Source organism: Prionailurus bengalensis, chromosome B3 (assembly GCF_016509475.1).
Source record: "Prionailurus bengalensis isolate Pbe53 chromosome B3, Fcat_Pben_1.1_paternal_pri, whole genome shotgun sequence".
Classification (NCBI taxonomy): Eukaryota; Metazoa; Chordata; class Mammalia; order Carnivora; family Felidae; genus Prionailurus; species Prionailurus bengalensis.
In genome coordinates, this window is record NC_057355.1 from 137,784,833 (window position 1) to 137,811,956 (window position 27,124).

A 27,124-nucleotide genomic window follows, 5' to 3' on the forward strand; every position below is an offset into this window, starting at 1 on the left:
AAATTCAGTAAAATAAAGTTAAAACCTCAGTTCCTCAGTTATGCTGACCTTATTTTATTTATTTAAAAAAAATCTTTTTTAATGTTATTTCTGAGACAGAGAGAGACAGAGCATGAGTGGGGGAGGGGCAGCGAGAGAGGGAGACACAGAATCCGAAGCAGCTCCAGGCTCTGAGCTGTCAGCACAGAGCCCGACGCGGGGCTCGAACTCGCAAACCGTGAGATCATGACCTGAGCCAAAGTCGAACGCTCCGCCGACTGAGCCACCCGGGCGCCCCTACTGACCTTATTTTACATGCTCAGTAGCCACATGTGGCCACGATACAGTTTGTAAACATTTCCCTCATAGCAGAAAGTTCTGCTTGACAGCGTTCTTTTAGAGTCTTTGTGCTCTGCCCTAAATCTTCTCAGGTTTTCTGCAACTCTCAGTGACTTTCTCATTCTCTATCAAATTATAATTCGTGCCGTCTTCCATCACGTGTCTAGGAAGGACACATGATAATGCATCACATTATAAGTCTCCCTTATCAGCACGGGTCATTGCAGTAGCATCTCATTTTGGTGAATAAGCAGTGGCTGATGAAAGTATCTAATGAGAACCATTGGCGATTGTATTATAAATGTTGTATATGTCCTGAAAGCATGGGTATTGTGCTTCATTCTTTCAGAGAGAGCGTCTAGTGTCCTGTATCATTCTTCTATGTAGGAATTAGTTACTGTAGTGTTGTATTTTAGGTGAATGAAAAAATAATGCATCCCTTGAAATCTAGATAAAAAGATTTTGTGAAGGTTTCTGTGGTCGCTACTGTTAGGTTTTTCTGGCTAGTCCAGATCATTTGCTGAAGTTGCTTAAAATGGAAAACTTTTACAATATATAAAGTTTAATATAAACTTCTAGACATTAAGATCTCTGCAGGTAATAATATTATCCTGGTGGAAGTAGAATTGATTTAAGTAATTAGACAATTACTGTTAATGTTTCTTATGTTTATATCATGCTTTCCAGCCAGGTTGCAAGCTTCTGGAGAGCAGGAGCCGAATCTTTATGATTTTTCCTATTCTCTGCAGTACCTGGCCCCATGACTTTCACTTCATAAGTTCTTGCTATAATTCGTTGAATTGATTTATTTTCTTCTATTGCTTCTTGTGCAGGACAGAACTTACAAAAAGCGTGGTGCTCCCTGAGCTAATAGAACTCTCCAGGGATGAAGGCAGCAGTGTGCGGCTTGCTGCTTTCGAAACTTTGGTTAATCTGCTTGACGTGTTTGACACAGGTAAATCTTCCCGCGGACGCACCTTTGCTTCTGAAAGCAGTGTTTTCCCCTGTTTTGTAACTGATAGGGAGTGAAGAAAGATAAGGGATAGAATTCCTTATGTTGTTTTATGATGAACATTAAGCCTCCCTTCCTCTCTGTCTCTTTCTGGTTCTTTCTCTTGTGGCACCTTCTCTGTGGCTGCTTTTACCTTCCTGGCACCCTGTGTTACTGCATGTTCCATACCTCTCTCTTTTCTCTCATCCATGTTTAACTGCCTTGTGTGGGGAGATAAGAATTGGTTTGGTAATTAGCCTTTAACTTGCTTAACTAATTGACCCTGGGAAAGATGTTGACTAAAGCAGTAGTATTCCTTCCTTAATATTTAAAAAAATTTTTTTTTTCAACATTTATTTATTTTTGGGACAGAGAGAGACAGAGCATGAACGGGGGAGGGGCAGAGAGAGAGGGGGACACAGAATCGGAAACAGGCTCCAGGCTCTGAGCCATCAGCCCAGAGCCCGACGCGGGGCTCGAACTCACGGACCGTGAGATCGTGACCTGGCTGAAGTTGGACGCTTAACCAACTGCGCCACCCAGGCGCCCCCCTTCCTTAATATTTTAATGCTAGAAATCTCATGGCCGTGGGGAGGAAAACTTTGGGATGAGGTGTTTGAGTGGGAATGGGTAAGGAGGTATTTCTTCGTGTTGTGCCAGTCAAATCACAAAGACATCACAGAGACAATTAGCTCCTCTGTGAGCATATGACTAGACTTTTGCCGAATGCTGGACATTAATTTATCAGTAAACATTAACCATTTTGATGTGGTAAAATTTGGAGGAGTAAATGTCAAGTACTTGGGTACGAAACTCTATTGTGTAATTATAGGATTATGTTTACTTGGATGAACAACATTTTACCCTGAACTAGGAGAGCCTCTTAAAGATTATTGCAGTGTGGCCAATAATTATGTATGATTGTTCCAGAATAATCATTCAGCCTATATGATGAGCCAGAGGAGTAAGAACTATAATACGTGAAAATAGATGAGTGAGTGAATCTCCTTGTCCTGATGATGGGGCACCCCTGGGCATTGAGTCTAGGAGCCTTGGCCCCCTCCTTGCTCTCTCCCCTCACTGTCCACACTCGGTTGTGAACAGATCTGGGCGTAACCTATGTTCACGGTTTTCTCTGCCATTCCTTCAGGGAATGTCATTCCAGTACCACTTGTCATTCCCTTAGCACGTGAAATTCGCTCACACCTCCAGCCTTTCTGCATATGCATTTTTCTCCCTGTTTTTTCTCCCTTCTGTTTTCCTCCTAACCAACTTCCTTCAGTGCTCATCGCAAATACAGTCTCCTCTCTGATCATCTCTGTAAATGTCTTATGCCTGGGGTACACCAGCTGTGGTCTGCAGGCCAGAGCCTGCTGCTGCCTGCTTATGTAAATAAAGTTTATTGGAACCTAGCCATGCCCACGTGGCTCTGTATTGTCTGCAGCTGATTTTGGGCCCTAGCGGCAGAGTCGTTAGGACAGATCCACTGTGAGGCCTAGAACGTTTACAAAAATTGCAGACCCGTGCCTTATACCAACTATGAGAATAGCGATCACGTCGTCTTGTGATAGTTTGTGTGTTTGGCTTCTTTGCTGGTGTGAGTTTCTCAAGTTCAGACCGTTTATTACTCATCCCTTTACTTCTACTTAGGATAACGCGTGTTCTGTACGGACTACAGTGAATGTCTAATAAATGTCATTTAGTTAAAATGGTAGATGTGGTCCTGAAATGTAATGATAGTAACAGTCATAATAATACCAATAAACCTGTTGCAGCATTTTGCTTAGTCTTGTCAGACCCTTAATAGCGATTCCTTTCTGACAGTTCAAGAGAATTATGGGAAATTCAGAGTATTTAGAATCAAGATGTAAATGTCGGTGGGGTAGATGAGAAATTTATAATCTAAGCAGACACACTTAAAATATGGATTAACTTCTTAAAAAAAAGTTTTTTTTTAATGTTTATTGTTGAGACAGAGACAGAGCGCGAGCAGGGGAGGGGCAGAGAGAGAGGGAGACACGGAATCCGAAGCCGGCTCCGGGCTCTGAGCTGTCAGCACAGAGCCTGATGCCGGGCTCGAACTCAGAAACCGTGAGACCGTGACCTGAGCCGAAGTCGGATGCTCAGCCATCTGAGTCGCCCAGACGCCCCCACAATATCAATGAACTTCTTAAGGAAGTGCCATATAAGTAAAAGTGGAGAAATTCAATAAACAGGACATATTAGAAGCTAACACTTTCAGTCAGAAAAAGCTGCCCCCTGGCGTGAGTTATGCGCTAACACGTGAGACCTGCGGCCTGAGCCTGCTGGTCCTCCGTTCATGTCCGCGGTGTTGGGGTTCTGTAGTTATTCGGCCTCAAAGCCTCAATCCTCAAAGCCCTTTAGTCTGTAAGCACTCTTGACATGTGGTCCCGGTGGCCCTCCATGAGTCCGAGCCCCTGAGTCTGGCGTGAAAAGGTTTTGCCGATCTCAGCCCTCTTCTTGCTACTTCTGCGACCAGGGCTTGCCGACGTGTTCCGTGGCCGTGTGGCCAACCCAGCGACTTTCCTTTCTGGAATCTGTATGTATGCATTTCTCCATGTGCAGCGTGGGCAACTAGATCTAAAGTCTGTTTTGTTTTGTTTTGTTTTGTTTTCCAGATGACAGAAGTCAAACTATCCTTCCCTTAGTGAAATCATTTTGTGAAAAATCTTTCAAAGCGGACGAATCCATTCTTATTTCCTTATCTTTCCATTTAGGAAAACTATGCCATGGACTCTATGGTATGATATACCCTGAGAATTTCAAGATCGTGGATAATTTTTTTCCTTTGTCTTCTGCCTCAGCCACTAGACTGCAGCTCCTCAGTTGTGGAACCTATCCTTTAAGGGTGTAAAATCTTAAGAAGTCTTAGATTTTTGGTAGCATAAGCTAGAGCACATTTAAGAATGACTTTTTCCGTAACAGAACCTATTTGAAAGAACAGTGACCGAAAGAAGTAGTCATGGCCCTTTAAATTTCTGAATATTTTGTATTCATATAAAATATGGTATCGGTTGGCATATGATGTAGTTATATTAACTATTGGTGCATAGCAAGTATACACTTATTAACTATTTGTTGGGTAACTAATATATCATGTGAGCAGTTCAGCTTAGAATTTAGAATAATACTCATAACCTGGCATTTTGAACATATTACTCAGTTCTTAGCTTCCTATAAGAATGTAAGCATAAATTGAGTTATAGCCATCTGCTATACTAAAACATTTTTCAGCAGGTATATTATAGAATTTTAATTGGCCGTTGAAAATAAGGTTTGCAGTATATGATGAGTTCCTTGCTCTCTAAGATAATTTATTAATGTGGAACGAGTCTATGGATCAAAAATATTTAGAGTTTACTTTGCCGTCTTTTAGGTTGAGTTTTCAAACTCTTTTCTCTGCAGATACACATACATGTCTTTTCTGCAGGCAATTTTAGAATATTTACCAGAAGTAAATTGCAGTAATGGTCCTTATATATTATTATTGTAGTGACTCGTCAGTGGTCTGTAGTGTGATACGTGCTGCAGACATTCAGTCATCATTCCTGCATGGCATAGTTTATACTGTTAAAATTAAAGTGTTCCTAAAATCAACATAAGGTGAAACAATAGGCCCATTGAATTTCTCCATAAGAGGTACTCTTTCCTCACTGTTGCTTTTATTTGTGGTCTTTAACGGTTTACTTGAGTATTTGGTTCCCGTTACGTAAGTGTTGTATTTTGCTTTTCTCTCTCTCTTTTTGTTTTCAGTGAAAATGTTGAACAAAGGTTTTATATTTGTTTTAGGAATTTTTACTCCAGATCAACACTTGCGATTTTTGGAGTTTTATAAGAAGCTGTGTACGCTGGGTTTGCAACAAGAAAATGGACACAATGAAAATCAGATTCCACCCCAAATCCTAGAGCAGGAGAAGAAATATATTTCAGTACGGAAGAACTGTGCTTATAACTTTCCGGTAATAGATTATGTATTTGTACTGACAAAAGGTTTTGATGATAACTTTAAAATATCTGAATAGATAGCATTAAAAACCATGGCCATTTATGACCCTGCTGCTTAGCCTTATGTGTGGTGTAGACAGTAGGTCCTGAGTAATATTAGTATAACTTATATATAACTTTATGTATAAAGTAGAGCCATATGCATGCATTTGGATCTTCCAAATGTGATTTCCACCTAAATTATTATGTAGAGGACATGATTTCAATTGAAATGAAATGATTGTAATATTAGGTATTGATGCACGTTTTTCTCTCCTTCCCACTCATCTTCTCCCTTCCACCTCCACCAGGCCATGATTGTTTTTGTTGATCCTAAAAACTTCCACATGGAACTCTATTCTACATTCTTCTGCCTTTGTCATGACCCTGAAGTACCAGTCAGATACACTATTGCCATTTGCTTTTATGAAGTAAGTGTGAAGAAGTGTTAGCACTTGACGTTTGTTAATTCCACCTATGTATGCTAGATGAGTTTTGGATATTTTGTACACTTCTGTTTATAAAGGTTTATTATATGATATGGGCTCCATATCGCTTTCATATTTTAGCCCTAACTGTTATTTTAAAATTTCCATAATTCTCTTTTTAGTATGTTGACAGAAGTCATTTACATAAGCACATTATATTCATTTACCATTTATTGATCCATTCATTCAGCGTACCTCTATTAAGTGCTGACTTTAAGCCAGACATTGTGGTGTGAATATGGGTATCTTTGGTTTGGAAGTAAAACCAGGTTTTATATGCCTTACAATATTAATATTTAACTTTGCATCTAAACTCAAGAACTTGAGAGTAAACGGAAAATCGAGCGACAGGTTATTTATTGCTTTTCGTGCAAATGGATCACGTTTTATGAACATACCTGTTAGGTTCAGCTATTATGACTCTCTTGAGTGGAAGAAGCAAAAGTGAATTTAAACATTTCCGATGGATGTAATTAACTTCTTAACCCTAGAGGTTGAAATCTCGATACGTGTCTTGGGTGATCCCAGGAAGCACGTGTATGCTTACATAGTTGCAGTAGGCACGTATAAACTGTAAGTTATCAACTTCCAAATATAAATGTCTCTTTGTAAATGGCACAATAAAATATTTCCTGTCTTCACAAGAGGTATCTAAATATTCTTACTCTCAATGAGAATATTTCAGCCCCTTCCTTGCACTGGGTTCCTACATCAGAGCGTTGTTTGATTAGCTATAAGCGCACGAGGAGCCCGTAGCATCATGATTATGTTGCTTGAGACTCTTGATTGTTGGGTGATAGTATTCTTTTGAATAACACTTTTTCTGGGGTGAATGAAACGTTCATTGTGCAAAATCTAGGAAATATTGTCTTTCGGTGGTGTAACTAATTAAAATACTTCCAGTGTTGCACAGTATGTTTTGGAGGATGGGACGGGACACAGGGCACTGGCCGGCTGAGTGAAATCTCTGTCTCCAGTGCGCCTTAAGTGAGCATTTAGTCTTGGTTACCGTGCATGCTTGTAGTTATTAGATTAATGGTCCAGAGACGGTTTCATGAGGTTCGTGTCTGAGAACGCAATGTTTATGTAATATTAGAGCTTTTACTTATTTTTATCTTTATCCCTTTAAAATTTCGTCGTTATTTGTGTTTTGTAGTGGACATCACATGTTAGCACCAGAGAGAGAAACATCTTGAAATGGGTACATAAAAATATTTCACTGGTAGGCGTGAGTCTGGCAGTTGTTGATCTAGCTATTTGCTGGGTGGCTAGTTGCCATGTTCCCTCAGTCATACCATGTAGGTAGGCTGTTCACGATCCTCTATTCCAAAAATGAATTGTTAGCCTGGGTTTGTCCTTTTGAGCAGTGAAAATCCACTGGTGAGTTTAAGTGTTCCTCACAGGGTTGTTGTTAAATTCTGATAATTACTTTCCTATATCGTAACTTTATTCTTGTTTTTCAGAAAAATAGTATTTTGAAAATATTCTGAACGAGTCAGAAACCCTGTAGAGCAGAGGTTTTTAAAATACTTCCCCCCACCCCCTCCTGCCCATTGAAATCTTACCCAGAAGCCCAATACATAGAAAGAAAGAAAGAAAGAAAGAAAGAAAGAAAGAAAGAAAGAAAGAAGGAAAGAAGTAGAAACTGGTGGATTTATCATTGTGAGTTCTGTTTTTGTCTGGAGGAGGAAAAAAACCCACACCTGTTCACAGGGGAGTTTAGCTTAGACCCTTCCAGCTCCTTTTGTGCTGATCAAAGTCTTTGATGGGAAAAGTCTTTGATGTCTTGCTTGCTTGGGACTCCCCTCTGTCCCTGCGTCACACAGACCTTCCGTAGAACTTGCCCCCTTTAGGAGGTGCTGAGCCAGGGCGAATGCTCATGTGCCTACACTACCCTGGGAGACCTTGTTGGCCGCTGTAAGACTTTAAAATATGAGCTGGAGCCATCCATGGGCTTATTGCTTATGATACGGAAATTATGACTCTGATAAATCCTTCCTACATTTGCTGCGCCCGTGTGGGCACTTACTTGCCGATTCTCACGTGTCCACGCTCCAGAGTGTCATAAAGGAGACTAAAAAGCTGGTTTTGTAGGCAATTAATTTTTCTAGAAATCTAATTTTTATATGTATGTTGTAACCTAGTCTCATTTCAGAAGAAGTATCTAACAGGGATGTATTTTGTAAAATTATTATTATAACCTTTAGATGTCTAGTAGTTTTAAATCTGAGAGACTTTATTGCTGCATTTTAGGTCTCTAAACTTCTGAATTCTGGAGTATATTTAATACATAAAGAACTGATAACATTATTACAAGATGAATCACTGGAGGTAATATCTTCTTACTCCTTGGTTTTTACTTCTTTTATGTTAAGTCTGAATATTTCAATGCCCTTTCCCCGCCTTCTTCTTAGGAATTGCATGAATTCTTCTAGCTGGCAATCCCCAAAAGTGTTAAGACAATGTACCATCGTATCATAGACTGGAAATTGAGATCTTTAAAAAAAAATACTAGGTTTTTAAAATACGTCCATATATTTGCTTATTAAGGAAAATTTAGGAAATGCCAAAAAGTAGACAGACAAAAGAATACCTTTAGTTCCAGTCACTGTTACTGTTTTGTTGTCGTTTAAAATTTTCCCACTTTTTTCTGTGAAGAGGTTTTTATTTTCCACCATCGGAATCGTACATTCAATGTTATCTCTTTTTCTCTTAGCATTCTTTGGGGAGTAGACTTGTGGAAACTTTGCAGTGCTTTATGTTGATGATGCATTCAGTATATCCCGTTCACTCAAATGAGTACGGGCTTGTCAAAGCTCAGCTCCTCAATATTTAGTCATTGCAGAGGGTGTTATCTAACTTCAGTTGCTTTTTAAAAGCCGAGAGGCAGGTTTTCAGCATGTTGGTTGTGTAGAAGTGGCTGTCTCCAGTCTAGACTATTTGAACAGTATCGAGAGACAGATGCAGAGATGGACGTATGAAACGAATCCAAGACTAGAAAAACAGTAATTGCCATAAAAGTAACCAATATTTCTATTAAAAGGTACTAGATGCTCTCATAGATCATCTTCCAGAAATCCTTGAACTTATGTCTACCGGTGGAGAAAGCAGTGTTCAAGAAAATAAGGTAAACGTCCTGTATCAAAGAAGTTCCTGAATGTGACAAACATGATCTCACTCCGCAGAGTTGTTGTAGGGAACAAGGAGAGAACGGATGGAAAATATTTAAAATAGCGTCTGCCCCATATTAACAAGTGCTTAGTAAATGTCTCTTGGAGCTTCAACAGCCTGAATTTCCTCTCCAATTCTTGTATTACCGTGATTCTTCCTGCCCTTGGAGGTTACGTTCACATTTTCAGTTTTTATTAGCATTAATTATTATTCCAAGAATAGCGTCTGGTGAGGACAGAAGAGAAGGAATTTGGAAGGTCACAATTTTCCAACAGTGAAGTAGAACAAATTTTACTTTTGTCAGAGGGATTGTGAGCCCATTCTCTATTTCAGAATTTCGTTTCCAGTAACTGTTCATTTTACTTACGGAATTTTTAAAACATACATACTTGAATTTGCCGGATAACGGTCTCCCTGTGACAACCGAGATCCTAAGTTGTGAAGTGAGCGAGAATGTCCCTCTCCCCAGTGTGTTGTAAGACTGAAGAATTCGCTGGAATGCTGTGGTGGATTTATTATCATCCATCCTCTGATGGGCTTTCTTTTTCAGTTGTCATCTCTGCCTGACTTGATTCCGGCACTCACAGCCGCCGAGCAGCGAGCTGCGGCCTCCTTAAAATGGAGAACTCATGAGAAGCTACTGCAGAAATATGCCTGTCTGCCACACGTCATATCCAGTGATCAGATTTATTATCGTTTCTTGCAAAGAATGTTCACGATCGTGATGACAAATGTGAGCCCGGTACCTTTTATCTAATGCTTTTGAACTCTCACCTGATTTTGGAGTTACCAGATTCTTCACATTCTCAAAGTAGTACGACAAACTTCATTTATTCCATTTTGTCCTAGAAGGATGTTCTTTTGCCAGGTCTCTGAAGGGGGAACTTAAGTTTCTCTGTGCTTTTCCACTGACGCTTTTGAACATTGTCTGTATAGCTGGAATGAAGAATGAACAGGTGGTACCTTCACTTACCCTTTGTCCATATGTCACCAAGGAGAGTGTGAACAGACTCACTTCAAACTTGATGTAGCTCTTCTCAAGAGGCAGGTTGGCAGGAGACTGTGATCTTGACTGCTAAATACCTTCTGCTCTGATAATATACCTTTTATGTGTCCTGGCCTCAGAGCCTGCCTCAACTATGGCGTGTTGCCAAGGCATCTTGTAAGCCCCTCATTCTTAGAGGAGTTACTTTTTCTTTTAAAGTACCTCTGAAAGATGGCTATGTAACAGATAAAGCTTATATTAAAACCATGGTGGCCTATGACGGATAGCCTTAAAATTAGAGTCAAAAGCAGGAAAAAAAAGAAAAGATTTGTACTCAAATCCCCCAGAGAGTGAGTTGTTGACCTTTGTTACAAAAATTTCCAGAGAGGTCTGCTGAACCCCCGGTTCACTGTACATTTAATATGATGTCTTCCTACCATTTTTGAAGTATACTAAATTTCCATATATCGTATATGTTTTAGAAGCTGCTAAAAAAAGTGCTTTATGTTCTCATTGTTCTCAATAAAAGGGAGATAATGAAATCTAATAGCCGTCTCAGAAACCCCAAATCCGTTTTAGCCTCAAAGATTAAAAAGAAAAATAACATGGTCGGTGTCATTTTCAACTTAAGTTAAAAAAAAAACAGACATTTCATGAACTACCTCTTCTACAAGTTAATTTCATTCATCAAAGCAACGCCTAGAAGATGAAGGTTATGTTATAGACTAACAGTCTTAAGAAATGATTTTGGCAACAATGACTTCTCACCAGAGGACAACGCGTGGGTGTGCTACATAGGAAATTTCACATCAAATTGAGCAGAATTTATTAATTATTTTATTCAGAAATTACTTATTTGAGTGCCTGCTATGTGTCAGGCCCTGTTCCAAGAGTTAGGGATAAAGGAGTGAATAAGACCGAGTCCTGCTCTTAACAGAGCCTGCGTTCTACGGTGGTGGCGGCGAGGTGGATAATAAGACAGGCTGAGTAAATCTATTAACAGGGGCCGATAAGTTCTGTGAAGTTTGATCTTAATTGTTGACCTCAATCTGATTATTCAGTAGGCGTGTTGTGTTTCCAAAGCCAAGAATACATAATTATTCCATAGTTTTAGCTTCTCTTATCAGGAAGGAGAGACGAGTTGCAACATAGAGTGTGAACAAACTACTTGGAAGCCTGAGAGATTCGTTTTACTATTTTCTCTTACAAGACAGTAACTCCACACTTAAAAGGAGATACGTGATTATTATAGCACGTTTTCCATGATCAAAGAGGACACGTTATTCTGTGTCAGTATTCTCTGGAGAAAAGAAAGAATTTGTATTTTTAATTCCATACTAATGGTCATAGTATTCATTCCTTCAGCAGAATTAATTGAGAGCTTACTATGTGCCAAGCACTATTCTGGGTACCAAGATACAGCAGCAAACAAAAGAGATAAGGAACTTATTATCACAGAGCCTTAGATTCTGTTGGAGACAGGCGGTAAACAAACATACGTATATAGTATGTCAGGGATGAAAAGTATAGTGAAGACCGGGAAAGCAGAGTAGAGGGCGAGGAATGTGACCGAGGGTAGTAGGATCTGTTGTGGAGATAGCGGTCAGGAAAAAGTCCTCTCTGATCAAGTGTGCTTCATGCAGAGGCTTGAACAAAGTACTGGAATTACTCTCTGGATGTCTGAAGGACAAGTGGTCCAGGCAAAGGGAATAGTGTGGTTGCGTGAGGACGGAAGCCATTGTAGAAAGTGGTAGAGACGTGAGGTAGAGGGGTGGCTGGGTCCACAGCACAGCACACTTTGAGGGCCATGATGTGGAATCCAGGTTGTATTCTCTGAAACAGGGGAAGTCTTTGGAAGGTTTTGAGCAATGACATAAGCTTTTTTCCCCCTACTTTTGTTGTGAAAAATATTTAAAGATAGAGAAAGGCAGCAGTGTGCAGTTTTATTCTACTTGAATTTCAAGGATCCCCACTGTACTAGTCTGAACCTTTAATATTTAAATATTATAGTATTGATACGTAAGCCAAGATGGTGTACGTGAATTTTATACTGGGCATAATAGATCTGGTTGAGAGATTTTTCTCTAATACGTAGTTGGAACCCAAACCCAGTAAAGACAGATGATTGAATTCATTTAAAATGAATGAATTCTGCCCAGCGGTGTGACAGAAATTCAAAGGACAAAGGAGTATAGAACATGAGTAAGAGTTACGGACGTGGTGTCCCTTTGATTCTAAGTTTCATCTGTGGTGTGGACCAGGGATCTCAGTGATGACATTGAGTTCGAAGAGTCAGAAGCAAGCCAGAAGGATTGCAAAGTATATCTGATCATGGGATCTCTAAATTTATATTTTAGAAGTGGCACATTTTGGATGATGTATCTGACACAGGGTATGTTCTTGCAAGTATTTGCTGAATAAATGAGTGACAAGGTCCAGGGAATGGCTAAGAGAATGGGTGGCCGAGATGTATTTGGGGAGAATGTCACTTAAGATGAAGTGGCAAAGAAACGAGAGTCATCCTATAAATCAGATTTGGATGATTTGGAAACTGTGCCAAACTGAATTAACTTTGTAATATGATACATTAGTTGATATGCCTGAGTGGTATTGACATTAAATTATGAGGGCACTTCCACAGTGATTTGAGAGGTGGACCACACTATTCTTACTTTTTTTTTTAATGTTTATTTTTGAGAGAGAGACAGAGTACGAGGGGGCAGGGGCAGAGAGAGAGGGAGACACAGAATCCAAAGCAGGCTCCAGGCTCCGAGCTGTCAGCACAGAGCCCGACGCGGGGCTTGTGGGGCTTGAACCCACGAACCGCAAGATCATGACCTGAGCTGAAGTCGGACGCTTAACCGACTGAGCCACCCAGGCGCCCCAACACTGCTCTTACTTTTAGCCGCAATCGAAAATTGATTTGTGGAGCAAAAGTGTATTATTATATTGGTTTAATTGTCTTTCTTATTTCTTTAAGAATGTCTTACCTGTCCAAAAGGCAGCTTCACGAACGCTATGCATTTTTCTACGTTATAATCGTAAACAAGAACAGAGACATGAGGTCATTCAAAAATTAATTGAACGTAAGTAATCATTGCCTCTCACTTTGAAAAACGGAAAGTAAGCAAAATGGCCTTAGTTAGTTCTGACTTACTGCATGTATCATTTTGCCATGAATAGTTAGGCTGATGTTGGTAAGTATCTGGAGTGTGTTTGTATTTGAGTTTTCTAGGTTAATTTTTGGGGGTTGTTTTAGAAATCTTTAAGAGGATTATTCTGCGATGAACGAAAGTCATAATTACTCTGGGTCTTTTTTAGTGAGTTTCTACACTTGAAAAATGAAAGTAATGTTACTTTATGGTGAAAGTCCAGTTTCTACCCTGATGAAATAGCATTTGGAACTAAAATACGAGTTGAGTCTCCATGAATGTAGCATTTTATGCTTTTATATTAAATATTAGCAGAATGCAAGGATTTTTTTTAGTTCCCTTGAATAGAGTTGATGCATACGTGACTATGAATCTGGTAAGCCTGTGTGGTTCATAATGTTTTAAAGAATGAAATCAGTTAACAAATGCAATTTTTTTTTTAATTTGCTAAGGGCTAAATCGAGAGAAAAACCTTTAGTTAACGTGTTAATTCTAGAAAGAGTGTCACATACTTGTATATACTTAGTGAGTTTTTAATTATTGTATACTTATTTTGACCATAGTGTCTTAATGCTTTTATTGAACTCTGTTATCCATCATAGGTAGTAGGTAATGGGATTTTCTGGTTATTGGACTTCACCATTTGAAGTTGGATCACCATTTTTCAAAAAATTAAGAGTGTATCAAATTCCACTTAAGAAAAATTATGCTCAGTACACTTTAAGCTTTCTCTTTTTGCTCTGTTTTAATTTTCATTTTTCAGGGGTACGATCTCACATTCAGAATCAGTTTTATTTTGAAAGGAGATTCCGCTTGGCTTTAAATATTAAGAATTTTGCTTTTGAACATTTGTAGAAAAAGGGAGAAAACAATCCTTTAAATGTTTACCTGAATTATTGTCAGTAATACAGTATTTACATATGACTTTAATCAATTCAGAGCATTTCTATGGAAATGAAGAAAACAACTAATTTGATTGGTCAAATAGAAGTTCAGAGTTCGAAGTTACACAGACTTTCATTTGCATTCCAGCACTACGCCTACCAGCTCTGTGACTTTAACCTCTGAACCTCCTCTCAGGAGGATAAATCTATACTTCCCCCATTGGATTGTTTTTCGGGATTAAATGTGATAATATGTATAGAGTACTTAGCACGTAATGGGTGATCAAAAAATAGTAGATATAGTTATTTAGTACTTAATAAATGCTTATGGAATAGAATGCAATGTTTAATACATTTTTTTCTGGTTTTTGAGATGTTTTGAGATGTCCTTATTTTTGGGAGTCCACAGATCTTTAGTATATATGATTTTTTTTCTCTTATCTCTTGTATTTGCTAAGCAAATTGTGGCTATAAAAAAACTTGTCACGGGTTTTGCGTGTCTAATTTTGCCACATATAATTTCATGTAGGAAAGATTAAACTTATCTTTTTTGTTGTCGTTTCTAGAACTGGGCCAAGGAAAAAGCTATTGGAATAGACTTCGATTTTTGGATACCTGTGAATTTATTATAGAGATCTTCTCCAAATCATTTTTCTGTAAATACTTCTTTCTACCCGCTATTGAACTGACACATGATCCAGTGGCAAATGTGAGGTATGCTACCAATCCAAGGAAATACTTGAAAAAAATTGTATGTTTAAATTTATCTACTATAATTTATCTACTTACCAACTGTAAAGAACATGCAAAATCTTTTTCATAGTCAGAAAACAAGTAAATAATGTATACTTATTTTGAAATTCCTAGGAGTCTTAGTTGATGAGCCTCAGTAAGACTTGGACGCTTTTCACGGTGTCTCAGGTCTTTTGTTTATTGGGTTGAGAGAGCAGTAGTCAAAGCCAGCCTGGCAGGCTCCTCCTGCCGCTTGGATACACACATTGGCATCAGGATTTGAGCAGATATTCATAATTTATGGATCTTCTAAGACTAAAGAAAAAATAATTCCAAGTTGGCTTGGGCAAAGATCTGTCCATTTTTAGAGGCATTCAAGAGATTGGTTTTTGTTTTATATTTTTAGTGTAAGAAAATACAGAAAATGCCACTGCATTGGCTTCAGTATTTTGTGCATCTTATCTGGGCTAAGTAACTAATGAATCTAACTTGCAAACATGTTGCAAATCGGAGTCGTGGCCCTAGAAAAGCAGCTCCCACTGTGATGAATTGTAACTTATCAAGCAGTTGACAAAAATTATTTGAACGGCAACGAGAGGCACCTGGGTGGCTCAGTCAGTTAAGCATCTCTCTCTCTCTCTCTCTCTTTTTTTTAAACATTCTTTAATGTTTTTATTCTTTTTATTTAATGTTTTTATTCTTGGGAGAGAGAGAGACAGAGTGTGAGTGGGGGAGGGTCAGAGAGAAAGAGGGAGACCCAGAATGTGAAGCAGGTTCCAGGCTCTGAGCTGTCAGCACAGAGCCCGACGCAGGGCTCGAACTCATGGACTGCGAGATCATGACCTGAGCCGAAGTCGGATCCTTAACCGACTGAGCCACCCAGGCTCCCCAGGGAGACACAGAATTCTAAGCAGGCTCCAGACTCCACGCTGTCAGCACAGAGCCCGACATGGGGCTCAAACTCACAAACCGCGAGATCATGACCTGAGCCGAAGTTGGACATTTAACTGACTGAGCCACCCAGGCGCCCCCTGACTCTTGATCTTGGCTCAGGTCGTGATGTCACGGTTCACGAGTTTGAGCCTTGCGTTGTGCTCTGTGCTCACGAGGAGCCTGCTTCGGATTCTGTCTCTCCCTCTCTCTGCCCCTCTCCTGCTCTCTCTCTCGCTCTCTTTCTCAAATAAATAAAAAAAACTTTAAAACAAAAACACAAACCTGAAAGGAAATGAAATCATCTCTAACCCAGGTCAATGAGACTGAAAGCATAGAGTTGACCCTAAGAGAAAGCAACCTGTCAATTCAAAAACCAAATGAAGATTAATTGAACATTGCTCTGTGAATTTTGGTTATTTTGGGGGTAAGAGATCATTGCATAGCAATTTGTTTTGGTTTCCACTCTTCTGCCTGGGTAACCGCCAGTCAAACAAACGGGTCCAGCAATACTAATACATATACTAATTGGCTTTTGGAGATGAAAGCATTTGCCCAGCTCTGCAGAGATGTGTAGATAGAACGAAAGCCATCACAGGCAAGAGTGGTGGGATCGTGCACTTAGGGCAGGGGTTTCTGGAGCCACACTGCCTGAGCTGATTTCCAGCTCTATACTACCTGTGTGTCTTTGGGCAAGTTACATAATCTCTCTGCACATGGATTTCCTTAGCACCTAATTCATAGGGGGTTCCAAGGGATAAATACCTGAGATAATGTACATGAAGAATTTAGCTTACCAGGAAGGGCATGTGATACCTAATAAAATCTTTATAATCTCACGGACCCAGGACTCTCAGAGTTAAATCACTACTTCTGTAGCTTTTGTTGAATGTATGTTTTCGAGACTTGCCTTGAGTTATGAAGAATGAAGTGTGCCTAGACTGTTGATTGTCTTTGTTTTTCCTTACGTCAATGTTTAAAACTTGCATTCACGGAGCCTAGACAATGTGGAGGCTGGAAAGACCGTTGGTATTCAACGGAGCCTTCCCCTTTGCCAGAAATGCAAATGATTCTCTTTGGGGTAACTGGGGCCCCTTAACTGAGAGAAAGCATCACCAGGATCCATGGTGAGCTCAAATGAGTTCGAGACCATTATAGCTATGAATGGAGCTGAATATTCTAGAGGAAGAGCCTCCTTCGCCTTTTCGCCTGAATAGAAAGCAAACTTTTTGTATGTGGAGAATCCTCGACTGCGGGCTCAGCGGACAGGTCGGCCTAGAAACTCTAGGAATGGGACTTGGTTGTCTCGGGCTTGGCGTAGAAGTAAAAACGATAGTATCTGGAGAGCACTCAGAGGAATGAATGAATACAGCAGCCCAAACGTAGGCCACTGCCTGGCATCGCTCTGTGAAAGCAGCCCCGGCAGAGCACTAGACTAGTAGCTTAGCAAAGCAGAACACTTTCTGCACTGCCTCTTCCCGGCAAGGTTTTCTGTGCTGCCCCGGATTGCCTCTCACCTCTCTGGCATTCTTCCGCCTGTGTGTTGCTGCCTTATCCGCGTGGTGTAGACTGGGATGGCGCCTAGGCTCTGTCCTTTTGCCTTTTCTTCTCAGACTGCACTCAATGGCCTTGGCGAGCTCTCCAGTCTCCTGGCTTGCATGTCATCTGTGTGCTGAAGATTCCTGACTGTATGTCTCCAGCACGGGTGTCCTTCCTGTACAGGAGACGCGTTGAGCTAGCTGCCCACTTAGCATTTCCGTGGCTTGTCCAACAAGCGCCTCAGACTCGGTCTGCCCGAAAGTAAATCCCCGCCGTGTCCCGCACCCACGCCTGCCCTTGCTTCTTCTGAGGTCTTCTCCATCCGTGCACATAACCATCTCCTCTTGGCACCTGCTTGGATCAAAACCTTACCTCCTTCCTGCCACCCCACCACAGTTCCTCAGCACACACTGCTGCTTGCAAAATACGTTGAATCCAAACACTTCTCGCTGCCTGACCGCTACCACTCTGGTTCAGGCGGCCGCCGTCTCCTGCCTGGATGACTGCTAGAGCCTCCTCTGTTGTTTCCCTTCTGTCCTCGACCCTCTACGGTCTGCTCTCAAACCAGTAGTCAGGTGATCCTTCCATCATGTTAAGCCCGATCACTTCCCTCCTCTGTGTAAAACTCTCCACGGCTTCTTACGGTGTTCAAAGTGAAGGCTAGTCTTCGAGCAGTGGCCTCCAAGGCCCTGCACGAGCTGGCCTCCTGTTGCCACTTTGAGGTCTCCTGATGATCTCACCTTTGCTCAGCTCTACCCACTATAGCCTCTTTGCCAGTTTGGGTCAATTTGCCAATTTGGGGTAACACCCAAGTCAGGCTCCCCCTATAGGTCATTTGCACATACGGCAGGCTCCTGTCCATCATGCTCTTCTCTGGATGTTCACGTTACTTACTCCCTAATTTTCTTTAATAAGTCTTTGATTAAATATTGTCTTCTTCAGCGAAACCTTCGCTGAAACTCTCTATGACCTCATCTTTTAAAACTAACGCCCCTCCTTGATTCTCCCTTTTCTTTTCCTGCTTTAGTTTTGTCCATGGCACTTACCTCTCTCTGACAGATACTTTGTTTCCTTATTCTTTCTTCCTTATCCCATACTACAGGGTGAGCTCCAGGAGAGCAAAGAATTTGGTTGGTCTTTTTCACTGTGTGTCTCAGCACCCAGAATAACGAATGCTTGACTCCTAACAGCCACCCCGTAAGCGTTTGCTACAGGCTAAATTCCCAGGCTCTCCGACGTTTGAATTTTCTTTCCATTTCGCGCGTTACTGTTATTCTTAGTTATTGAACTCATTCAAAAGTAAGTACTGTTTAATTTATTACAGAATGAAACTTTGCTACTTGTTGCCCAAAGTGAAATCTACTCTGAAGATCCCTGCAGATAAGCATCTGCTTCAGCAGTTAGAAATGTGTGTGAGGAAACTCCTCTGTCAAGAAAAAGATAAAGATGTTCTGGCTATTGTAAAGAGAGTAAGTATCGCTCTTGCCGCACCAGGGGCGTTTCTTGCGTGAAGACAGTGTCCATCACAGCTTCTGTGTTTTAGCTTGACACGACAGCAACATGGTAACATAGCGTTGCCAGAGTAGTGTTGGTAACGGACTTGGCCGATGTGTTGCTACAGCTGGTAAAGTTCCTTTCGTGGGGCAGTTAGACATTCAGCTTGTATTACTAGTAATATAAGCACCATGAGAGCGCTTGGCGCATTTGAGGTGCTTAATAAATACTGTTCAACTAATAATGAATACTTCATCCACCAGACTCGATTTATAAGTGATTATAATCCAACTGGGAAAGTCACACTTCATAGATATTTAGCCCTGGAAGGGCCTTCAAGATCTGTTTGATTTTGCAGAAACTCTAGGCCTACAGATAGTAAATGTCTGCTTGGGATCATATTAGCAAGTGGCTGAGCCGGGGCTGGAATATGGATCTCTTACCCCGAGTGCATTCTTTTTTCAGGAATGTGACATCATGTCTAATGGGTTTGTTTGTTTCTTTTGTTTTTAGCATGGGCTCACATGGATTGTTTGCTGATGTTACAAAATGCAAACAGCAAAAATTTGGGGTTAGTGAAGTCATGCCTGAAAATACTTGGTAGTCTTTCAAAACTTTTTGCTGAACGTGTAACTCATATTTTTGTAAGATTAAGTCAAATTTAAGTGGTTACTCTCAGTCGGAGTGTGAACTTCAGGATACATAGTTTCTGAGCATTTCTTTATACTGAGAGGAATTAATTTATTAATGCCTTTTAACTTAGCATTGATGGTGAGGGGAAAAAAAAGAATCCTTTATTTTTTTTTTCCGTTTTTTTTCTTAGAGATCATTGCCAGATGTCACATGAGGAACTTTTTAATACAGTGATTTGATAATTTAGTATTAATTAGTATACTCTTGTTTTACTGAAGTGTGAATTCCTCTTTTACCAGCTAAACTAACCAGAAATACCCAGGGTCTGGACACGCGCCTAAATCTAAAAGCATATTATATATAGTATACGTATACACGTGTATGTATATACGTATACATACATACGTGTACGTACATACGTATATGTTTCTATCAGATATTTGTTTCTATCAGATATTTCTGTCCTTACCATTTAATTACAGAAGTTTAGGCAATAGAATTAACTTTCACAATAATAAACATGAGAGCATGAGTGACTTTCTTGGCAGAATTTATTAACTCAAAAGATAAACCAACCCCGTAAATAGGCACAAAAATGATTGAATTAATGGATTACTAATCTACAAGACTAGAGCTTACTGTAAGTGTGTGTTACATGAGGAAGTCAGTCAATCCCATGAAAATTCTATAGTATAATGCTTATCAAACTGAGGGCTTGGAAAGGGAACCACCGAGGAAGCTTCTTCTACAAAGCTTCGGGATAAAAATGGCATGGCTTATGCTAGTCAGTTTTTAAGGTGGGAAGCAATTTTATTTACAAGGGATAATTTCATGGCATAAATTACAATATCTTCCTGAATTTCAGCGTAAAAATCTTCAAATAAATATTCTGTGTGCAACACTGGCTTTGGGCATGAGTCTGTATAAATAGACTTTTATCTGGACCATCATAGTGAGAAGTACAGTCCTCTGTCAGAGTCAGAATGCTGGGTCAGCTGGACCGCTGTTTGATTAAAATGATTTGTTTCAGACTAATGTGTTCTGAAAGAGAAATGCTAAATTGAGAAGTACTTTCAGGGCGAAGTCTTCCTTAATGGTTAGAATGTCATAATGATCAAACATTTCTACGGAAAGGAACTAAGGATTTTAACCCAAACGAGAGTTTGCTTCATATATATTTAGCTGGAAGTTCTTTTAAAAAATTCAAAAATTATCTTGTATTTCTGAAGATTCAGAGAAGAGTGGCCCTGGGGTTATTAGAAGTTCGCTAATTTGTGTGTGTTTAGTGTCCCACGTGTCCCTCTAGACTTGCTCTCTTTAAGGTTAAAGTCTTTTACAAGCAGCGTAAATGGAGCCTGGCATTAGGAGGTTGGCGAAAAGTACCATGTAAAATTGGGAAGAATCTGAGAGGTTTTCTAATGTAGCCTTCCCATAGAATGGAGAAGTCTCCTCTTTGAACCTCCCTCTGGAAAAGGAGTCTTTTGGAGAGACGATTGTTTGGCTTAATTTAATTACTGTCGAATAATTTTTCACAACTTTGCTTTTAGACCGTGTTAGAGCTGGACAGGATGGAAATGTCTATGGATGCGGTAAGCCCAGGCTTTACCTTATGCTCAAAGAATATAAAAATTGGCAGGAACTCATCGTAGTGTTTCGTAACTTCATTTTAAACTTAGTTTCAGAAAAAGTTTTATGAAAAAGATTTGTTGGATCAAGAGAAAGAAAGAGAAGAACTACTACTTATGGAAATGGTACGTTGTTTGCACGTGGGCACACACACACTTCTTTCTGACCAGTGTTAGCCGTGCTTTGTTATGCAACCCAATAAATAATTTCCTGAGTTTTTGAAATCTCTGTTGTGAACTAGAACGAAAACTACATCTGAGAACCTTTAAAAATCAACTACCTTATTGAAGTATGATTGGCATACAATTAACTGGATATATTGAAAGGGTACAGTTTGATGAAAACATCACCACAATCAAAATGCCAGCCATTTCCATTCCCTCAGGCGCTTCCCCGGGCCCCTTGGAAATCCATACGTTCTACTCAGCTCCCCCAAAACCATTCATCTAGTTTCTATCTATAAATAGCTAGCAGCTAGAATTTATAGAAGTTTGTTTACATATAATGTTTTCTGTTCCTGCCTCTTTTTACCAGCATAATTGTTTTGACATTTATCCGCGCTGCTGTATGTTCTCAGTCGTTCATTCCTGTTTTTCTCTGAGTAGTAGTCCACATTCCAGACCTACCACCGTTTGTTTATCCACCTCTTTTTATTTTAAATTAGAAACCCCTTTTAAAAAGAAATGTTTATTTCTTTTGAGAGAGAGAGAGAGAGGGAGCGAGCGTGTGAGCAGGGGAGGGGCAGAGAGAGAGAGAGAGAGAGAGAGAGAGAGAGAGAGAGGGAGAGAGAGAGAGAGAGAGAGAGAATCCCAAACAGGCTCCATGTTGTCAGTGCAGAACCCAACGCAGGTCTTGATCTCATGAACCATAAGATTATGACCTGAGCTGAAATTAAGGATTGGATGCTGACCTGACTGACATACCCAGGCGCCCCGTGTTTATCCACCTCTTATGAGTACTTGGGTTACTTCTAGTTTGGGGATATTAGAAATGAAGCTGCTGTGACCATTTATGAAGACGTCTCTGGGTGGGCCTATGAAGAAGTCTTCTTTTGCAGAAATACCTAAGAATGGAATGGCTGGATTGGATGGTAGGGCTTGCTTAATTTAAAACAAAACAAAACAAAACAAAACACAGTTTTACAAGGTTGCTGTACCATTCTACGTCCCCATCGGCTGTGGTGGAGAGCTTCAATTACCCCATATCCTCTCAGCTCGATAGGCCGGGTATATAATCGTGTCTCATTGTGATTTCAAATTGTATATCCCTGATGTCTAGGGATGTTGAACATCTCTCTGTTTATTGCCCATCCTTATCTCTTATTTGATGAAGTCTGTTTTCAGATTTTTTCCGTTTACGTATTCATTTTGAGAGAGCACATGCCCATGCAAACAGGGAAGGGGCAGAGAGAGAGGGAGGGAGAATTCCAAGGGAGAATCCACTGCGCTGACAGTGCAGAGCTGGATGCGGGGCTTGATCCCACAACTGAGAGATCATGACTTGAGCTGAAACCAAAAGTCGGATGCCCAACCGACTGAGCCGCTCAGGCGCCCCTGTCTTCAGATATTTAAATGGGTGGTTGTCGTCCTCTTATTGAGATGCAAGAGTTCTTTATATGCTCAGTACTACTCCTTTGTCAGATATGCATTTTATGAATGTTTTCTTTGAGTCTGTGGCTTATCTTTCACTTATTTAATGGTGAAAGATTATTTTATTTTGAAGAGCAGTTTTAAATTTTGATGAGGTTCCACTTACCATTTTTTTCTCTTACTGTTTATGCCTGTTTGTTCCAAGAATCCATTGTCTACCCCAAAATCACAAAGACTTTTTCCTGTGTTTTCTTCTGGAAGTTTTAGTTGTAGCTTTTACAGTTAGGTCTGTGGTCCACTTCAATTAGTTTTATATGATTTTTTCCCATCTGAGTATTCAATTATTGTAGCACTATTTGTCGAAAACTTCCTTATTGAATTGCCTTAGCATCTTAAAAAAAAAATGTCCATATACGTATGTGTTTATTTCTTGACTCCCTATTCTGTTCCACTGATTTACACATTTATCTTTTTGGCAATTCCAAACTGTCTTTATCACTGTGACATTATAGTAATTTTCGAAATAAGGTAGGTTAAGTTTTTCAACTTTGTTCTTTTTTAATTGCTTTGACCAATCTAGGCCCTTTGCATTTTGATATAAAGTTTAGAATCAGTTTATCCATTTACATAAAAAGCCCACTGGAATTTTTGTTAGAATTGTGTTAATTATCCTAACGATGAATTTTCTGATCTCTGAACATTGTCTACCACTCCATTTATTTAATCTTTACTCTTTTCCATGTAATTTTGGTAGTGTTAAGTGTAGAGTTAAAGGAGGTCTTATGTTCAATTTATTTCTGGGCATATTATGGTTTTTGGCATTATTATAAATGGAATTATAATTTTTAATCTTACTTCCTAGAATTTCACTGCTGTCAATTACTGTTGATTTTTATATATTCACCTTGTATTTGTTCTAGAGTTGTTTTTCGATTTAATAGGGTTTTCTACATGAGCCATTATATCCTCTTTAGGTACAACAAGATTACTTCTTTCTATTCAGTGTTTATGCCTTTTATTTCTTGCGTCTGGTTGCAAAGTGTAGGACCTGCAGTATAACGAAACACTTCCAATTGAATAAAAGTGACAGGAGCAGTCACCCTTGTCATTTTACAGATTTTAGGGGGAAATAGCTCGATCTTTAACCATTCGGCATGATGTTACCAAGAGGTTTTATGTGGGTGCCCTTTAGCAAATTGCGGAAGTTGCCTCCTATATCTAGTCCGCTGAGGGTTTTTATGAATTATTGAATTTTGTCAGATGTTCTTTCTTCATATATAGAAATGATGTTTGCTTACTCTTCATCCTGTTAAGCCACTGTATTTTTTTTATTTTTAGTTATTGTTATTGTTTAGTTTAGTTATTGTTAAAGCACGAGTGGGGGAGGGGCAGCGGGAGAGGGGGACAGAGGATCCAAAGCAGGCTCTGCGCTGACATGCGGCGAGCCTGACGCGGGGCTCGAACTCATGAACCAAGAGATCGTGACCTGAGCTGAAGTCGGATGCTCAGCCAACTGGTCCAACCAGGCACCCCAAATTACCTTGGGTTTTTAAATGCTGAATCAATCTTGTATTTTGGGGATAAACTCTACTTGATGATGATATATTATCCTTTTCTCTATTGTTGGATTCTTGGCTAGTTTTTAAAGGGACTTTTGCATCTCTATTCACAGTGAAATTGGTCTATAATTTCCTTTTTTGTCATTTTTGGGACTTTTAAGTTTCATATTACAGTTGTGGGCCTTATAAAATGAAATGTGTAGTATTACCATTTCCTCTTAATTCCGCTGTTTTCTGATGGAGTTGGTATAAAATTGGTTTTAATTTTTCCTTGAGTGTTTGATAGAATTCACTAGTGAAATTATCAAGGCCCAGAGTTTTAGTTTTGAAAAGAATTTTGGTGATTGATTCAACTACTAATAGATACAACGCTGTTCAGGTTTTTTATTTCTTCTTTTGTAAACTTGATAATTTGCTTCCCATACCCAGAATTCTGTTAGCTGAGCTGTCAAATTTGTTCCCATAAAGTTGTTTATACTCTTATATTATTCTTTTAATATATATATACGATCCATGGTGATAACTTCTGTTTCATTCTTACCTTAGTGGTTGGTGTTCTGTCTCTCCTTCCCCTTTCTTTCTCTCTCTGTCTCTCTCTTTTCTTTCTTTCTTTTTTTTTTTTTGAATTGTTTTTTGGTGGTTTCATCGAGAGGTTACGATACACTTAACCCTTTAAGGTCTACTAAGTGTTAATAGTGTACTAATTCATTCAACGATGATACAGAGCTCTCTGCCCTTTATGTTACAGTTGTTATGTGAATTATATTTGTATTGAAAGCCCCACGAGTCAGTGTAATAATCTTTGCTTTAAGTTGTGATCTGTATCTTTGAAGAATTTAAGAGCGTAAACTCCTGTGTTTACTTTCTTATTTTTTTACCAGTTCTAGTACTCTTCATTCATTGCTAAGTGTCTGAACTTCCCTCTGCTATTTTTTTCCCTTTGGCCTGAAGAACTGGCTTTGGTTGTTCTGGGGGGGGGGGGGCAGGTATTTTGTGGCATATTTTCTTAGCTTTCCCTTACCTGAAACATATTGTTTTTTGCCTTTGCCCCTGAAGGCCATTTTCACTGGATATGGCATTCGGGGTTGACAACCTTTCTCTTACTGTGCTTTAAAGATGCGTTCTGGTCTCCATAGCATCTGATAAAATATTAGCTCTCTTTTGGATTATCGTTCTGTGTGTAATGTTGCTTTCCTCTGGTTACTTTGAAGATGTCTTTCCTCTTATGCTTTGTTTTCAGCAGTTTGCTTTTGATGTGTTTAGGCATAATTTACCTCACATTTATCTGTTTTGGATTTGCTGAGCTTTCCGAATCTGTAAACGTGTATCATTTCCCAAATTTGCAAAGGTTTGAGCCATTATTTAAGTATGTGTTCGCTCTTCTACTTCTGGGTCTTCGGTCCCAGATGTTAGATCTTTTGATCTTGCCCCACTGGTCCGTGAGGTTTTGTTCCTTTTTTTTTTTTTTCTTTCCTTACACTTTGTTATTCAGAGCGAATAACTTCCGTTGATGCGTTGATGCGTCTTCAAGGCCACTGACTCTTTTCCTGTCCTCTTTGAGCTGCTGAGCCCATCCAGTGTTTTTATTCCCAGTGCTGCATTTTTCAGTTCTCAGATTCCCATTGACTTCTTCCTTATATTTGCTCCCTGTGGAGAATTGTTCTGTGAGATTAAACACTTCAGTGGAGATCTGAAAAAGCAAGTGCATGACTTCAGCAGCCTTCGGAGACAAAGATTACAGTTCAGGATGGCCAGCAGTAGAAACTCAGAGCATAAGCAGGCTCTAAATGCTGAGTTTTAGAACTCAGTGAGCTGAACCCAAGACAAAAATCGGGCAATAGAAGAGCCACAGGTGATCCTGGCATTGGAGTTAGCGGACTTGAAGCCAGCTGTGACTAATGTGACCAAGATAATCGAGGGAAAGGTGGGGAAAGTAGCCAACACTACTTGCAACCCACTTAATGACGTTTGTTTTTCAGTTTTATGCGTCTCATTTGCACTGCGAGGGTTCCATTTGGTTCTTTCTTATGGAGACCGGTTCTAAGAAATTTTTTAATCTGTTGTCTGGTTTCTCCCTGCTTTTCATTACATGTGCAATCGAAAAGAATGCGTGTTCTCCAGTTGCCGAGCGTAGTGTTGTCTTTTGGCTTTTGGTTTTTGTTTGACTTTGAAGGAGGTTCCACACTCAGTGTGGGGCTTGAACTCATGAGCCCGAGATCAAGATCCTCCGACTGAGCCAGCCAGGCACCCTGGGTGTAGTGTTTTCTACATGTCAGTTATGCTAAGTTTGCTCAGGACTTGGCATGTTTATTGATTTTCCTGCCTCCTTGTTCTGTTTTGGGGAGAAACTGAGTTTTGGTAACATTTTGTTTCTGGCTCTGGAAGGTGGTTATATGTGTTCATTTTGGGAAAATTCACTGAGCTCTTCACTTTCTTTACATATGTTATACTTCAGTAAACCATTAAAAAATATCCCAACACACCATTTCTTTTTGTCTCAATCTTTTAAAGAAAAGTATTACTTTGCCATTACCCATCAGAAATGGAGATGACCATTAATAAGCAACATTTTGCCAATGAGAATTGGTACATACCTTCTAGAAGAGAAAGGCCCATTATAACAATGATACTAAACTCATTGTTTTAGCTTCACAGACCTCCCAGGGCACAATTCTGTACCTGTTAAAAGAACTCAAATCTGAAAGAACCTTGACTTCTTCAGACAGTAGTTTGGAAAGAGAATTCTTTGCTAAGGCACTTTTGTGAACTGTATTTTTATCTGTAATGCTTGGGGTAATTTCTCAGAACAGTGTTTGGGGCACCTGGGTGACTCAGTTGGTTAAGCGCCCGGCTCTTGATTTCTGCCCAGGTCATGATCTCACGGTTTGTGGGATCGAGCCCCACATCGGGCTCCGTGCTAAACGTGGAGCCTGCCTGGGCTTCTCTCTCTCCCTCTCTTTCTGTCCCTCCTGTGTCTCTGTCTCAAAATAAATTAACCTTAAAAAAAAGAAGAGTTTTATCAATCTAC

At 39.8% G+C, this 27,124-nt stretch overlaps 1 protein-coding gene across 5 annotated transcripts in view; it reads left to right on the plus strand.

The window, feature by feature from the left end:
- PPP4R4 (protein phosphatase 4 regulatory subunit 4) overlaps positions 1-27,124 on the plus strand; it is a 103,782-nt gene that overhangs the window by 65,912 nt on the left and 10,746 nt on the right. For 3 of the 5 annotated variants that reach the window (XM_043556927.1, XM_043556930.1, XM_043556931.1), the window contains 12 exons: positions 1,152-1,273; positions 3,949-4,071; positions 5,120-5,289; positions 5,626-5,745; positions 8,056-8,133; positions 8,846-8,929; positions 9,524-9,706; positions 12,939-13,044; positions 14,561-14,708; positions 18,520-18,664; positions 20,870-20,911; positions 20,999-21,073. In XM_043556927.1, coding sequence (XP_043412862.1) covers positions 1,152-1,273; positions 3,949-4,071; positions 5,120-5,289; positions 5,626-5,745; positions 8,056-8,133; positions 8,846-8,929; positions 9,524-9,706; positions 12,939-13,044; positions 14,561-14,708; positions 18,520-18,664; positions 20,870-20,911; positions 20,999-21,073 — 1,396 coding nt within the window. The remainder of the gene's footprint in view (positions 1-1,151; positions 1,274-3,948; positions 4,072-5,119; positions 5,290-5,625; positions 5,746-8,055; positions 8,134-8,845; positions 8,930-9,523; positions 9,707-12,938; positions 13,045-14,560; positions 14,709-18,519; positions 18,665-20,869; positions 20,912-20,998; positions 21,074-27,124) is intronic. The other 2 variants (XM_043556928.1, XM_043556929.1) reach the window with 2 other exon arrangements.